This window comes from Panulirus ornatus, chromosome 21, assembly GCF_036320965.1.
Source record: "Panulirus ornatus isolate Po-2019 chromosome 21, ASM3632096v1, whole genome shotgun sequence".
Classification (NCBI taxonomy): Eukaryota; Metazoa; Arthropoda; class Malacostraca; order Decapoda; family Palinuridae; genus Panulirus; species Panulirus ornatus.
This window is the reverse complement of record NC_092244.1, coordinates 1,704,225-1,721,989: the sequence shown is the minus strand read 5'-3', so window position 1 is coordinate 1,721,989 and position 17,765 is coordinate 1,704,225. Positions and strand designations below refer to the sequence as shown.

At 41.8% G+C, this 17,765-nt stretch overlaps 1 protein-coding gene across 1 annotated transcript in view; it reads left to right on the top strand.

Annotated features, from left to right (window-relative positions):
* Positions 1–17,765, top strand: part of LOC139756251 (ubiquitin-conjugating enzyme E2 Q1) — a 117,424-nt gene that overhangs the window by 30,196 nt on the left and 69,463 nt on the right. Inside the window, exons 3-4 of the mRNA XM_071675439.1 lie at positions 533–667; positions 6,133–6,397. Coding sequence (XP_071531540.1) covers positions 533–667; positions 6,133–6,397 — 400 coding nt within the window. The remainder of the gene's footprint in view (positions 1–532; positions 668–6,132; positions 6,398–17,765) is intronic.

Below are 17,765 nucleotides of genomic sequence, written 5' to 3'. Positions count from 1 at the left end.
AGTACACATGGATGGATGCCATCAGGTCCGTAAGCCTTGCTTGTGTCCAAAGAGAAGCACTTCTTAGACAATCCAAAAAGAGATTATGGGAAGGGGCATAGGATTAGTAAGAAGAGCATCAAGGGGTGAAGGCATGTTAGACATCCAAGGTAGAGTTAGAAGAGATATGGGAACCCAGGAGAGTTCATCAGTTCCTCAAAATACTCTTCTTATCATCCTCTCACTTTTTCCTTTATATTCAGCAACCTCTCTTTCTTACTTCTCACATTAACATTTACACTTTTTCATCCACCTATTTCCTTTTTCACCTTCCAGTATATTGTCTTATTTTCCCAAAACTTTTCACTCACCTTTCTTCTGAGATCTTCATCTACTCTTTCTTTGCTTTCCTTTATCAGCTTCATAACCTGTCAGTAATGTTATGAAGACATAAGCATTGCAGTATATGGAAAATATTGTCAGTCATTTTTTTTTAGTTTTCTTTGCATCTAAATTGTATTATTCTGTGAATATTTGTAATTATCTCATACAGGTGTTACAGCAGGTGAAGCTGCTTTTGCATGAGTTATGTGCAGCGTACGGAATGGAGGAACCACCTGACTTAGAGGGGAGATTGGATTTAGTCTCAGTACCCCAAGTCATCAACGGTAGTGATGTAACTGACCATGTGCGTATATTTGTGTTTTACTTCTTGCTTTCTTGATGATCATTTGTGATTATGATTACAGTATATGAATCAGTTGTGCATGTATTACTAATTGTTTGAGGGTATGTTTCTTTTTGCCTTGGAGATGAAATAGTAGGCCACTGGAGTGTGTTGCATATTGGCTTGAATTTGTATCAAATTGGCTTTGTGATTGCTCTTCATGTTGACTTTGTTTATTACTGGTTAGTCTTATTTTATTGAGAACAAAGTTTACAGAGTGTAGGAGAGTATGCAAAAAGAGAAGGTTGAGAAGTGTTGTTGACATGTAAATCAAGTGTGGTAGGATGGTTTAAGTGTGAGTCTGAAAGCAGGAAACCTTGAGGAAGTGGAATGCTTTAAGTACCTGGAAATTGACACACGGGAAGCAGTGATCAATATGAAAGAAAGATTTATTGTTCTTGATTGCTGTCTCCCACGTCAGCAAGGTAGTGCCAGAAAACAGACGAAGAATGGCCCATCCACTCTTATATATACATAAATGCCCATACATGCACATATACATACATATACGTCAACGCATACATACACAGACATATACATGTATACACACATACATATACTTGCTTGCCTTTATCCATTCCTGGTGCTACCTTGCCTTACAGGAAACAGCATCGCTACCCCCCTGCTTCGCCAAGGGCGTGCCAGGAAAACTGACAAAAAAGGCCACATTCATTCTCGCTCAGTCTCTATCATGTGTAATGCACTGAAAACATAGTTCGCTATCCACATCCAAGCCCCACAGACCTTTCCATTGTTTACCCCAGATGTTTCACATGCCCTGGTTCAGTCCATTGACAGCACAATGACCCCCGGTATACCACACTGTTCTAATTCACTCTATTCCTTGCATGCCTCTCACCCTCTTGAATGTTCAGGCCCCCGTCACTCAGAATCTTTTTCACTCCGTACTTCCACATACAGTTTGGTCTTCCGCTTCACCTTGTTCCCTCCACGTCTCACACATCCTCTTTGTCAATCTTTCCTCACTCATTCTCTCCATATATCCAAACCATTTCAACACTCTTTTGCTCTCTCAACCACACACTTTTTATTTCCACACATCTCACTTACCCTTTCATTACTAACTCGATCAAACTACCTCACACCACATATTGTCCTCAAACATTTCGTTTCCAACTCATCCACCCTCCTCCGTACAGCCCTATCTATAGCCCATGCCACGCAATCATATTGTTGGAACTACTATTCCTTCAGACATACCCATTTTTGTTCTCTGAGGTCACATTCTCTCCTTCCACACATTCTTTATCGCTCCCAAAACCTTCACCCCCTCCCCCACCCTGTGACTCACTTATGCTTCCAGGGCTCCATTCGCTGCTAAGTCCATTCCCAGATATCTAAAACGCTTCACTTCCTCCAGTTTTTCTCCATTCAAACTTGCATCCCAGTTAACTTCTCTCAATCCTACTGAAACTAATACCCTTGCTCTTGTTCCTATTCACTCTCAACTTTCTCCTCTCACAAACTTTTCCAAACTCAGTCACCAACTTCTACAGTTTCTTGCATCAGTCAGCCACTAGAGTTGTGTCATCAGTGGACAACAACTGACTCGCTTCCCAGGCCTTCTCATCCACAACAGGCTGTGTACTTGCCCCTCTCTCCAAAACTCTTACATTTGCCTCCCTAACCACCCAATCCATAAACAAATTGAACAGTCATAGGGACATCACACACCCCTGCCACAAACCGACATTCACTAGGAACCAATAACTCTCCTCTCTTCCTACTCGTACACATTCCTTACATCCTTGGTAAAAACTTCTCTTTTTCTAGCAACTTACCTCCCACACCATATACTCTTTAAACCTTCCACAAAACATCTCTATCAACCCTATCATATGACTTCTACAGATCCATAAATGCTGCATACAAATCCATCTGTTTTTCTAAGTAATTCTCACGTACATTCTTCAAAGCAAACACCTGAACATATCCTCTACCATTTAGGAAACCACACTTCTCTTCCCCAGTCTGATGCTTTGTACATGCCTTCACCCTCTCAGTCAATACCCTCCCACATAATTTTGCAGGAATACTCAAACTTACATCCCAATTAACATGTCCCTCAACCCTACTGAACCTAATAACCTTGCTCTTATTCACATTCACTCTCAACTTTCTCCTTTCACACTTTTTTTTCCAAACTCAGTCACCAACTTCTGCATTTTCTCACTTGAATCAGCCACTAGAGCTGTATCATCTGCGAACAATATATTTATATATATGGATCTGGAGAAGGCATATGATAAGAGTTGATAGAGATGCTTTGTGTAAGGTCTTAAGAGTATATAGTGTGGGAAGTAAGTTGCTAGAAGCAATGAAAAGTCTTGTGGAGGTGAATGTGAAGATTTGTAGAGGTCTTCAAAAGAGAAGAAAGAATGTTGGGGAGAAGAGAGTGGTGAGAGTAAGTGAGCTTGGAAAGGAGACTTGGGTGAGGAAGTACCAAGAGAGATTAAGTGTGGAATAGCTAAAGTTGAGAGCATGAGAAAGGTGGGAGGTGGGCATATTAGAATGGTTAGTGAGTTGTGGGATGAAGAATTAAAGTTGTTAGTGAAAGAGAAAAGAGAGGCATTTGGATAATACTTGCAAGGAAGGAATGCAAATGAGTGGGAGATGTATAAGAGAAAGCAGCAGGAGGTCAAGAGGAAGGTACGAGAGTTGAAAAAGAGAGCAAATGAGGTTGGGGTGAGAGAGTATCATTCAACTTCAGGGAGATTAAAAAGTTGTTTTGGAAGGAGTTGAATAGCATTCTTAAGATGAGAGAACTATTAGGAACATCAGTAAAGGGGGGAAGTGATAACAGGGAGTGATGAAGTGAGGAGATGGAGTGCGTAGTTTGAAGGTTTGTTGAATGTTTTTGATGATATAGAGTGGCAGATTTAGGGTGTTTTGGTCAGGGTGGTGTGCAAAGTTAGAGTCATAGAGAGTGGTTTGGTGAAGAGAGAAAAGGTGGTGAAAGCCTTCTGGAAGGTGAAATTCAGTGAGGCTGCAGTTTCAATGGTATTGCAGTTGAATTTATTAAGAAAGGGGATGACTATGCTGTTGCTTAGTTGGTTAGTATATTCAGTGTATGTATGGATCATGGTGAAGTGCTGAGGCTTGGCGGAATGCATGCATAGTGCCATTGTACAAAGGAAAAAGGGTTAAAGGTGAGCCATAAATTTGTTGAGTAGTCCTGGAAAATTGTATGGGAGGGTATTGATAAGGAGGGTGAAGGCATGTACAGAGCATCAGACTGGGGAGGATCAGTGTGGTTTCAGAAGTGGTAAAAGATGTTTGGATCAGGTGTTTACTTTTCAGAATATGTGTATGAATAACTTAGAGAAACAGATGTATTTTATGTACCATTTATGAATCTGGAGAAGGCTTATGATAGGATGGATAGAGATGCTTTGTGGAAGGTCTCAAGATTACACAGTGTGGAAGGTCTCAAGATTATACAGTGTGGAAGGTAAGCTGCTAGAAGAAGTGTGAAGTTTTTATCTAGTATGTAAGGCTTGTGTACAAGTAGGAAAATAGAAGAGTGATTGGTTCCTAGTGAAAGTCGGTCTGCGGCTTGGATGTGTGATCACCTCATGGTTGCCTAATAATTTGTATATGGATGGGGGTGGTTAGGAAGGTAAATGCAAGAGTTTTGGAGAGAGGGGTGAGTATGCAAGTTGTTGGGGATGGGAGGACCTGGGAAGTTGAGTCAGCTGTTGTTTGCTGATGATACAGCACTGGTGGCTGATTCGATTGAGAAACTGCAGAAGTTGGTGACTGAGTTTGAAAAAGTATGTGAAAGGAGAAAATTGAAAGTGAATAAGGGCAAGGTTATTAGGTTCAGTAGGGTTGAGGGACAAGTTAGTTGGGATGTGAGTTTGAATGGAGGAAAATTGGAGGAAGTGAAGTCTTTTAGGTATCTGGAAGTGGACTTAGCAGTGAATGGAATCATGGAAGTGGAAGTAAGTCATTGGGTTGGGAAATGGGTGAAGGTTCTGGGAGCAATGAAGAATGTGTGGAAAGAAAGAATGTTATCTTGGAGTGCGAAAATGAGTGTTTGAAGGAATAGTAGTTCCAATGATATTATACGGTTGCAAGGCATGGGCGATAGATAGGGTTGTATGGAGGAGGATGGATTTGTTGGAAATTAAATGTTTGAGGACAATATGTGGTATGAGGTGGTTTAATCAGTTAAGTAATGAAAGAGTAAGACAGATGTGTGGTAATTGAAAGAGTCTGGTTTGAGAGAGCTGAAGAGGGTGTGTTGAAATGGTTTGGACATACAGAGAGAATGAGTGAGGAAAGGTTGACAAAGAGGATATATGTGTCTGAGGTGGAGGGAACAAGGACCTGTGGGAGACCGAATTGGAGGTGAAAGGATGGAGTGAAAAAAATTTATGGAAAGGTCTGTAGGGCCTGGATGTGGATAGGGAGCTGTGGTTTCGGTTCATTTCACATGACAGCTAGAGACAGTGTGAGCTGATGTGGCCTTCTTTTCATCTGTTTCCTGGTGCTACCTCTCTGATGGTTGGGGTTGCGATGCTGTTTCCTGTGGGGCAGAGTCTTGCCTGGAATGGATGAAGGCGAGTAAGTATGAATATGTGCTTACAGATGCTCCCCGACTTACAATGGTTCGATTTACAATTTTTCATCTGTATGATGGTGCGATATTCAACACTTTATTATAAGATAAGCTATGTGTTTGATTATTTTGTCCAAGTGTAGGCTAATATAAGTCTTCAGAGAACATTTTAGGTAGGCTAAGTTAAGCTATGATGTTTGGTAGGTCAGATGTACAGTATTGAATGTACAATATTCAACTTATGATGGGCCTACCGGAATGTAGAAGGCGACTAAAAGGGAAGGGAGCGGGGGGCTGGAAATCCTCCCCTCTCAGTTTTTTTTTTCAATTTTCCAAAAGAAGGAACAGAGAAGGGGGCCAGGTGAGGATGTTCCCTCAAAGGTCCAGTCCTCTGTTCTTAACGCTACCTTGCTAACGCGGGAAATGGCGAATAGTATAAAAAAAAATATATATATATATATATATATATATATATATATATATATATATATATATATATATATATATATATATATATGTATATATAAATGTGTGTTTATGTGTGTGTGTGCGTGTATGTATATGTACGTATGTATGTATATGTGCAAGTATATGTGTATGTACATATATGTGTACATGAGTGGATGGTTGTTTCTTTGTTTCCTGGTGCAACCTTGCTAATGCAGGAAACAGTGATTAAGTATAATGAATAATGATAATGATAAGATATAGCACCAGGAAGCAAACAAAGAAAGGCTGTTGTTTCCTGCGTTAGTGAGGTTATATAATATAACGTGTGTTATACTGCATTTTATATATTTGATTATTATAATTCATTTTGTGTTACTTTTTTAACATATAGCATGAGGAATATGAAGATTCAGAGATGGAGGAGGAGGAAGAAGACATGGAGGAAGATATCCACTTGGAGATGGAGGACAACTCTTCATCACATGCTGCTCAGAAAGATGAAGGAATTGACCCTGGGAACTTAGCCACATTAGACCGATTGAAGGCAAATCAGCGGCAAGATTACCTCCGGGGCTCTATCTCTGGTAGTGTGCAGGCTACCGATCGCCTCATGAAGGAGCTCAGGGACATATATCGCTCAGATAGCTTCAAGAAAGGTGAGGGAGGGCCAGGATCTTTTTTACTTTAGTTTATTGGTGACCCTTTTAGGACTTCAATTTTTTTTTAGAATGAACCGACATGAAGAGCTGTTGTTCTAGCGTATATATATTTTCTCATACTTGATCGCAGTTTCCTGTGTTAGTGAGGTTGTGCCAGGAACAGATGAAGAAAGGCCTTGTTCACTCTCATCATTTCCCTAGCTGTCATATTGTGTAATGCACCGAGACCACAATTTCCTGTCAACATCCAGGCCTCACAGACCTTTTTATGGCTTACCTTAGAGGCTTCACATACCCTGGTTCAGTCCATTGGCAGCACGTCGACCTCAGAACACCACACTGTTCCACTTCCCTGTATCCTGTTCACACATTTCACCTTCCTGCATGTTAGGACCCTGATTGCTTAAAATCTTTTTCACTCCATCATTCCATTTCCAATTTGTTCTTCCCATTCTTCTTGTTCCCTCCACTTCATGCATATATTGACTTTGTCAACCTTTCCACACTCATTCTCTCCATATGTCCTAACCATTTCAGGGCATCCTCTTCTCTCTCAACTACACTCATTTTATTACCACACATCACTCTTACCATTACATTACTTAAACCACCTTGCACCACATATTGTCCTCAGGTATTTTATTTCCATCACATCCACCCTCATTCACACAATTTTATCTATAGCCCATTCTTTGCAACCTTATGATATTACATGGACTACTGTTCCTTCAAACATACTTATTTTTGCCTTCCCCAATAACTTTTCTTTTTCCACACACCTTCACTGCTCCCAGATCCTTCATTTTCCTCCCCCAACCTATGACTCCACTTCCGCTTCCTTGGCTCCATTTGCTGCCATGTCCACTCCTACGTATCTAAAACACTTCACTTCCTCTGGTTTTTTCTCCATTCAAACTTGCACCCCAACTAGCTTGACCCTCAACCCTGCTGAACCTAATACCCTTGCTTTTATTCACATTCACTATCAACTTTCCTTCTTTCACACAGTTTCAAACTCAGTCACCAACTTCTGCAGGTTTTCACTTGAATCTGCCACCAGTGCCATATCATCAGCAAACAACAGTTGGCTCACTACCCAGGCCTCATTCCGTACAGACTGCATCCTCACCTCCTTTACCCATGACTCACACATACCCCTTCACCACCCCATCCATAAACGAATTGAACAACCATGTTGACATCACACACCCATGCTGCAGACCAACCTTTACTTTGAGCCTTCACTTTTCTCTTTTCCCACATTTACACAAGCCTTATGCTTCATAAAAATTTCTTGCTGCTTCTTGCAGCTCTCCTCCCACATATATATTCTTATGACCTTTCATAAAGCATCTCTATCAACCCTATCATATACCCTCTCCATATCCATAAATGCCACTAAAAACCCATCTGTTTTTTTAAATATTTTTCTCTTATTCTTTAAGCAAACCGCTTATCCTCTATCACTTATGAAATCACACTGCTCCTCCTCAGTCTGATGCTGTGTACGTGCCTTAATCTTTGCAATCAATACCCTCCCGTAAACCTATCAGGTATACTCAACAAACTTATACCTCTTATTGACAAAGTTCTTAGAATCATGCTGCTTGCCTTGATAATGCTATGTTCTTGGTATGCTCTTTGAAATCCTGTGTCTCATTCTTGATGACACTCAAATTTTGTAGATTTGGTCCTCTATTTATCAGTGTACCATTCAGGACTTGATATGGTACTACTGATGAATCTTTCCCATAGCTATAACTTATGTGCTCAAATTCATCTTCATCAAATTCCATTATGTTCTTTCTGCCCATATGTAAATTGTCTAAGTCTTTTTGCATCAACCATTTGATCATTACTCTGTTGTCATCAGCAGAGCTGCTTACCATGCTCTCCTCTACTTCACTGTTGATGTCTGATATCATTATTACAAAGACTACCTAGGCCAGTGCCATTCCTTGTGGTACCACAGAGAGGACATCTTCCTCAAACATGGTCCCATTTGCTACGACTTTGAACTTTTGGGTAAAAACATTTTAATCCATCATCCTAACTTACCTTTAATGTGTTGTTTTGCTGCTTCCTTTAGTAAAATCATGTTTTTATGTATTCTTTTCCTTTCATACATATTTGCCATTTCCCGGGTTAGTGAGGTACTGTTAAAAACAGAGGACTGAGCCTTAGAGGGAATATCCTCACTTGGCCCCCTTCTCTGTTCCTTCTTTTGGAAAGTAAAAAACGGGAGGGAAGGATTTCCAGCCCCCCCCGCTCCCTCCTCTTTTAGCCGCCTTGTATGACATGCTGGGAATACATGGGAAATATTCCTTCTCCCCCTGTCCCTGTTTTTAGAAATATATATATTATTATTGATTATTTTGCATTGCCGCTCTCTTCCGCGTTAGCGAGGTAGCACAAGGAAACAGACAAAAGAATGGCCCAACCCACCCACATACACATGTATATACATACACGTCCACACATGCAAATATACATACCAAGACATCTCAACGTATTCATATATATACACACACAGACTTATACATATATACACATGTACATAATTCATACTGTCTGCCTTTATTCATTCACATCGCCACCCCACCACACATGAAAGAACAACCCCCCTCCCCCTGCGCAATGTGCATGAGGTAGTGCTAGGAAAAGACAACAAAGGCCACCTTCGTTCACACTCAGTTTCTTGCTGTCATGTATAATGCACTGAAACCACAGCTCCCTTTCCACATCCAGGCCCCACAGAATTTTCCATGGTTTACCCCAGATGCTTCACACACCTGGTTCAATCCATTGACAGCACGTTGACCCCGGTATACCACATCGTTCCAGTTCACTCTTGCATGCCTTTCACCCTCCTGCATGTTCAGGCCCCGATCACTCAAGATCTTTTTTACTCCATCTTTCCACCTCCAATTTGGTCTCCCACTTCTCCTCGTTCCCTACACCTCTGACACATATATCCTCTTGGTCATTCTTTCCTCACTCATTCTCTCCAAGTGACCAAACCATTTCAAAACACCCTCTTCTGCTCTCTCACCCACACTCTTTTTATTACCACACATTTCTCTTACCCTATCATTACTTACTCGATCAAACCACCTCACACCACATATTGTCCTCAAACATCTCATTTCCAGCACATCAACTCTCCTCTGCACAACTCTATCTATAGCCCATGCCTCGCAACCATATAACATTGTTGGAACCACTATTCCTACAAACATACCCATTTTTGCTTTCTGAGATAATGTTCTCGACTTCCACACATTCTTCAACGCTCCCAGAACTTTCGCCCCTTCTCCCACCCTATGATTCACTTCCGCTTCCATGGTTCCATCTGCTGCCAAATCCACTCCCAGATATCTAAAACACTTCACTTCCTCCAGTTTTTCTCCATTCAAACTTACCTCCCAGTTGACTTGTCCCTCATCCCTACTGCACTTAATAACCTTGCTCTTATTCACATTTACTCTCAGCTTTCTTCTTTCACACACTTTACCAAACTCAGTCACCAGCTTCTGCAGTTTCTCACATGAATCAGCCACCAGCACTGTATCGTCAGCGAACAACAACTGACTCACTTCCCAAGCTCTCTCATCCACAACAGACTGCATACTTGCCCCTTTTTCCAAAACTTATGCATTCACCTCCCTAACCACCCCATCCATAAACAAATTAAACAACCATGGAGCCATCACACACCCCTGCCGCAAATCTACATTCACTGAGAACCGGTTACTTTCCTCTCTTCCTACACATACACATGCCTTACATCCTCGATAAAAACTTTTCTCTGCTTTTAACAACTCACCTCCCACACCATATATTCTTAATACCTTCGACAGAGCACCTCTATCAACTCTATCATACGCCTTCTCCAGATCCACAAATGCTACATACAAATCCATTTGCTTATCTAATTATTTCTCGCATACATTCTTCAAAGCAAACACCTGATCCACACATCCTCTACCACTTCTGAAACCACACTGCTCTTCCCCAATCTGATGCTCTGTACATGCCTTCACCCTCTCAATCAACACCCTCCCATATAATTTCTTAGGAGTACTCAACAAACTTATACCTCTGTAATTTTAGCGCTCACTTTTATCCCCTTTGCCTTTGTACAAGGGCACTATGCAAGCATTCCTCCAATCCTCAGGCATCTCATCATGAGTCATACATACATTAAATAACCTTACCAACCAGTCAACAATACAGTCACCCCTTTTTTAATAAATTAAACTGCAGTACCATCCAAACCTGCTGCCTTGCCAGCTTTCATCTTCCGCAAAGCTTTTACTACCTCTTCTCTGTTTACCAAATCATTCTCCCTAACCCTCTCTTTTTGCACACCACCTCGACCAAAACACCCTATATCTGCCACTGTATCATCAAACACATTCAACAAACCTTCAAAATACTCCATCTCCTTCTCACATCACCACTACTTGTTATCACCTCCTCATTAGCCCCCTTCACTGAAGTTCCTATTAGTTCCCTTGTCTTATGCACTTTATTTACCTCCTTCCAAAACATCTTTTTATTCTCCCTAAAATTTAATGATACTCTCTCACCCCAACTCTCATTTGCTCTCTCTTTCACCTCTTGCACCTTTCTCTAGACCTCCTTCCTCTTTCTTTTATACATTTCTTAGTTATTTTCATTATTTCCCTGCAAAAATCATCCAAATAGGGTTGTTAGGGAGGTGAATGCAGGGGTTTTGAAAAGAGGGGCAAGTATGCAGTCTGTTGTGGATGAGAGAGCTTGGGAAGTGAGTCAGTTGTTGTTCGCTGATGACACAGCACTGGTGGCTGATTCATGTGAGAAACTGCAGAAGCTGGTGACTGAGTTTGGTAAAGTGTGTGAAAGAAGAAAGCTGAGCGTAAACATGAATAAGAGCAAGGTTATTAGGTACAGTAGGGTTGAGGGACAAGTCAGTTGGGAGGTAAGTTTGAATGGAGAAAAACTGGAGGAAGTGAAGTGTTTTAGATATCTAGGAGTGGATTTGGCAGCGGTTGGAACCATGGAAGCGGAAGTGAATCATAGGGTGGGGGAGGGGGCGAAAGTTCTGGGAGCGTTGAAGAATGTGTGGAAGTCGAGAATATTATCTCAGAAAGCAAAAATGGGTATGTTTGAAGGAATAGTGGTTCCAACAATGTTGTATGGTTGTGAGGCGTGGGCTATAGATAGAGTTGTGCAGAGGAGGGTGGATGTGCTGGAAATGAGATGTTTGAGGACAATGTGTGGTGTGAGGTGGTTTGATTGAGTAAGTAATGTAAGGGTAAGAGAGATGTGTGGTAATAAAAAGAGTGTGGTTGAGAGAGCGGAAGAGGGTGTTTTGAAATGGTTTGGTCGCATTGAGAGAATGAATGAGGAAAGATTGAGAAAGAGGATATATGTGTCAGAGGTGTGGGGAACGAGGAGAAGTGGGAGACCAAATTGGAGGTGGAAAGATGGAGTGAAAAAGATTTTGAGTGATCGGGGCCTGAACATGCAGGAGAGTGAAAAGTGTGCAAGGAATAGAGTGAATTGGAATGATGTGGTATACTGGGGTTGACGTGCTGTCAATGGATTGAACCAGGGTGTGTGAAGCGTCTGGGATAAACCATGGAAAGTTCTGTGGGGCCTGGATGTGGAAAGGGAGCTTTGGTTTCAGTGCATTATACATGACAGCTAGAGACTGAGTGTGAACGAATGTGGCCTTTGTTGTCTTTCTTTTCCAAACTGCCACACATGAAATGATAACCCCCTCCTCCCTCATGTGCACGAAGTAGTGCTAGGAAAAGACAACAAAGGCCACATTTGTTCACACTCAGACACTAGCTGTTATGTAATAATGCACCGTAACCACAGCTCCCTTTCCACATACAGACGCCACAGAAATTTCCATGGTTTATCTCAGATGCTTCACATGCCGTGGTTCAATCCATTGACAGAACGTCGACACCGGTATACCACATCGTTCCAATTCACTCTATTCCTTGCACGCCTTTCCCCCTCCTGCATGTTCAGGCCCCGATCACTCAAAATCTTATTTACGCCATCTTTCCACCTCCAATTTGGTCTCTCACTTCTCCATGTTCCCTCCACCTCTGACATATATATTCTCTTTGTCAATCTTTCCTCACTCATTCTCTCCATGCGAACAAACCATTTCAAAACACCCTCTTCTGCTCTCTCAACCACACTCTTTTTAATTACCACACATCTCTCTTACCCTTTCATTACTTACTCGATCATACCACCTCACACCACATATTGTCCTTAAACATCTCATTTCCAGCACATCCACCCTCCTCTACACAACTCTATCTATAGCCCACACCTCACAACCATACAACATTGCTGGAACCACTATTCCTTCGAATATACCCATTTTTGCTTTCCAAGATAATGTTCTCGACTTCCACACATTTTTCAACATTCCCAGAGTTTCACCCCCACCCTATGATTCACTTTCGCTTCCATGGCACCATCCGCTACCAAATCTATTCCCAGATATCTAAAACACTTCACTTCCTGCAGTTTTTCTCCATTCAAACTTACCTCCCAATTGACTTGTCCCTCAAACCTACTGTAACTAATAACCTTGCTCTTATTCACATTCACTCTCAGCTGTCTTCTTTCACACACTTTGCTAAACTCAGTTTCCAGCTTCTGCAGTTTCTCACATGAAGCAGCCACCAGCGCTGTATCATCAGCGAACAACAACTGACTCACTTCCCAAGCTCTCTCATCCACAACAGACTGCATACTTGCCCCTCTTTCCAAAACTTGCATTTACCTCCCTAACAACCCCATCTGTAAAGAAATTAAACAACCATGGATACATCACGCACCCCTGCCACAAACCTACATTCACTGAGAACCAATCACTTTCCTCTCTTCCTACACGTACACATGCCTTACATGCCTTTCACTGCTTCTAACAACTTACCTCCCACACCATATATTCTTAAAACCTTCCACAGGGCATCTCTATCAACTCTATCGTATGCCTTCTCCAGATCCATAAATGCTACATACAAATCCATTTGCTTTTCTAAGTATTTCTCACATACATTTTTCAAAGCAAACACCTGGTCCACACATCCTCTACCACTTCTGAAGCCACAATGCACTAACCCAGCCTGATGCTCTGTACATGTCTTCACCCTCTCAATCGATACCCTCCCATATAATTTCCCAGGAATACTTAACAAACTTATACCTCTGTTATTTTAGCACTCACTTGTATCCCCTTTGCCTTTGTACAATGGCACTATGCAAGCATTCCACCAATCCTCAGGCACCTCACTATGAGTCATACATACATTGAATAACCTTACCAACCAGTCAACAATACAGTCACCCCCTTTTTTAATAAATTGCACCGCAATACCATACAAACCTGCTGCCTTGCCAGATTTCATCTTCCGCAAAGCTTTTACTACCTCTTCTCTGTTTACCAAACCATTCTCCCTAACCCTCTCACTTTGCACACCACCTCGACCAAAACACCCTATATCTGCCACTCTGTCATCAAACACATTCAACAAACCTTCAAAATAATCACTCCATCTCTTTCTCACATCACCACTACTTGTTATCACCTCCCCATTAGCCCCCTTCACTGAAGTTCCCATTTGTTCCCTCGTCTTACACAATTTATTTACCTCCTTCCAAAACATCTTTTTATATTTATTTATTTATTTATTTTGCTTTATTGCTGTCTCCCGCGTTAGCAAGGTAGCGCAAGGAAACAGACAAAAGAATGGCCCAACCCACCCACATACACATGTATATGCATACACATCCACACACGCAAATATACATACCTATACATCTCAACGTATACACATATATACACACACAGACATATATATACATGTACATAATTCATAATGTTTGCCTTTATTCATTCCCATCGCCACCCCGCCACACATGAAATAACAACCCCCTCCCCTTCCCACGCATTCCTCAAGTCTCGTAGAAGGCAACTAAAGGGGACGGGAGCGGGGGGCTGGAAGACCTCCCCTCCTTGTATTTTAACTTTCTAAAAGGGGAAACAGAAACATCTTTTTATTCTCCCTAAAATTTAATGATACACACCCCAACTCTCATTTGCCCTCTTTTTTGCCGCTTGCACCTTTCTCTTGACCTCCTGCCTCTTTCTTGTATACATCTCCCAGTCATTTGCATTATTTCCCTGCAGAAATCGTCCAAATGCCTCTCTCTTCTCTTTCACTAATAATCTAACTTCTTCCACTCGCTACCCTTTCTAATCTGCCCACCTCCCACACTTCTCATGCCACACGCATCTCTTGCACAAGCCATCACTGCTTCCCTAAATACATCCCATTCCTCCCCCACTGCCCTAGCGTCCTTTGTTCTCACCTTTTTCCATTCTGTACTCAGTCTCTCCTGGTACTTCCTTACCCAAGTCTCCTTCCCAAGCTCACTTACTCTCACCACTCTCTTCACCCCAACATTCTCTCTCCTTTTCTGAAAACTCCTACAAATCTTCACCTTTGCCTCCAAAAGATAATGATCAGACATCCCTCCAGTTGCACCTCTCAGCACATTAACATCCTAAAGTCTCTCTTTCATGCGCCTATCAATTAACACGTAATCCAATAACGCTCTCTGGCCATCTCTCCTACTTACATATGTATACTTATGTATATGTCTCTTTCTAAACCAGGTATTCCCAATCACCAGTCCTTTTTCAGCACATAAATCTACAAGCTCTTCACCATTACCATTTACAACACTGAACGCCCCATGTACACCAATTATTCCCTCAACTGCCACAATGATAATAATGATAATTATTATTTATCTGGGAGTGGATCTGGCAGCGGATGGAACCATGGAAGCGGAAGTGGATCATAGGGTGGGGGATGGGGCGAAAATTCTGGGGGCCTTGAAGAATGTGTGGAAGTCGAGAACATTATCTCGGAAAGCAAAAATGGGTATGTTTGAAGGAATAGTGGTTCCAACAATGTTGTATGGTTGCGAGGCGTGGACTATGGATAGAGTTGTGCGCAGGAGGATGGATGTGCTGGAAATGAGATGTTTGAGGACAATGTGTGGTGTGAGGTGGTTTGATCGAGTGAGTAACGTAAGGGTAAGAGAGATGTGTGGAAATAAAAAGAGCGTGGTTGAGAGAGCAGAAGAGGGTGTTTTGAAGTGGTTTGGGCACATGGAGAGAATGAGTGAGGAAAGATTGACCATTAGGATATATGTGTCGGAGGTGGAGGGAACGAGGAGAAGAGGGAGACCAAATTGGAGGTGGAAAGATGGAGTGAAAAAGATTTTGTGTGATCGTGGCCTGAACATGCAGGAGGGTGAAAGGAGGGCAAGGAATAGAGTGAATTGGAGCGATGTGGTATACTGGGGTTGACGTGCTGTCAGTGGATTGAATCAAGGCATGTGAAGCGTCTGGGGTAAACCATGGAAAGCTGTGTAGGTATGTATATTTGCGTGTGTGGACGTATGTATATACATGTGTATGGGGGTGGGTTGGGCCATTTCTTTCGTCTGTTTCCTTGCGCTACCTCGCAAACGCGGGAGACAGCGACAAAGAATAATAAAAATTAAAAAAATAATATTTATTCATATTTATTTTGCTTTGTCGCTGTCTCCTGCGTTAGCGAGGTAGCGCAAGGAAACAGATGAAAGAATGGCCCAACCCACCCACATACACATGTATATACATACATGTCCACACATGCAAATATACATACCTATACATCTCAATGTATACATACATATACATACATATACACAATGGTTCAATATACATACATGTCCACACATGCAAATATACATACCTATACATCTCAATGTATACATACATATACATACATATACACAATGGTTCAATCCATTGACAGCACGTCGACCCCAGTATACCACATCATTCTAATTCACTCTATTCCTTGCACGCCTTTCACCCTCCTGCATTGAACATGAACATTGAACATGATCACTCAAAATCTTTTTCACTCCATCTTTCCACCTCCAATTTGGTCTCCCACTTCTCCTCGTTCCCTCCACCTCTGACACATATATCCTCTTGGTCAATCTTACCTCACTCATTCTCTCCATGTGACCAAACCATTTCAAAACACCCTCTTCTGCTGTCTCAACCACACACTTTTTATTACCACACATCTCTCTTACCCTATTATTACTTACTGGATCAAACCACCTCACACCACATATTGTCCTCAAACACCTGATTTCCAGCACATCCACCCTACTGCGCATAACTCTATCCATAGCCCACGCCTCGCAACCATACAACATTTTTGGAACCACTATTCCTTCAAATATACCCATTTTTGCTTTCCGAGATAATGTTCTCGACTTCCACACATTCTTCAAGGCTCCCAGAATTTTCGCCCCCTCCCCCACCCTATGATTCACTTCTGCTTCCATGGTTCCATCTGCTGCTAAACCAATCCCAGATATCTAAAACACTTCACATCCTCCAGTTTTTCTCCATTCAAATTTACCTCCCAATTGACTTGACCCTCAACCCTACTGTACCTAATAACCTTACTCTTATTCACATTTACTCTCAACTTTCTTCTTTCACACACTTTACCAAACTCAGTCATCAGCTTCTGCAGTTTCTCACATGAATCAGCAACCAGCGCTGTATCATCAGTGAACAACAACTGACTTACTTCCCAAGCACTCTTATCCACAACAGACTGCATACTTGCCCCTCTTTCCAAAACTCTTGCATTCACCTCCCTAACAACCCCATCCATAAACAAATTAAATAACCATGGAGACATCACACACCACTGCCGAAGCCTACATTCACTGAGAGCCAATCACTTTCCTCTCTTCCTACACGTACACATGCCTTACATCCTCGATAAAAGCTTTTTACTGCTTCTAACAACTTGCCTCCCACACCATATATTCTTAATACCTTCCACAGAGCATCTTTATCAACTCTCTCATATGATTTCTCCAGATCCATAAATGCTACATACAAATCCATTTGCTTTTCTAAGTATATCTCACATACATTCTTCAAAGCAAACACCTGATCCACACATCCTCTACCACTTCTGAAACCACACTGATCTTCCCCAATCTGATGCTCTGTACATGCCTTCACCCTCTCAATCAATACCCTCAAATATAATTTCCCAGGAATACTCAACAAACTTATACCTTTGTAATTTGAGCACTCACTCTTATCCCCTTTGCCTTTGTACAGTGGCACTATGCAAGCATTCCGCCAATCCTCAGGCATCTCACCATGAATCATACATACATTAAATAACCTTACCAACCAGTTAACAATAGTCACCCCCTCTTTTTGATAAATGCAGTCTGTTGT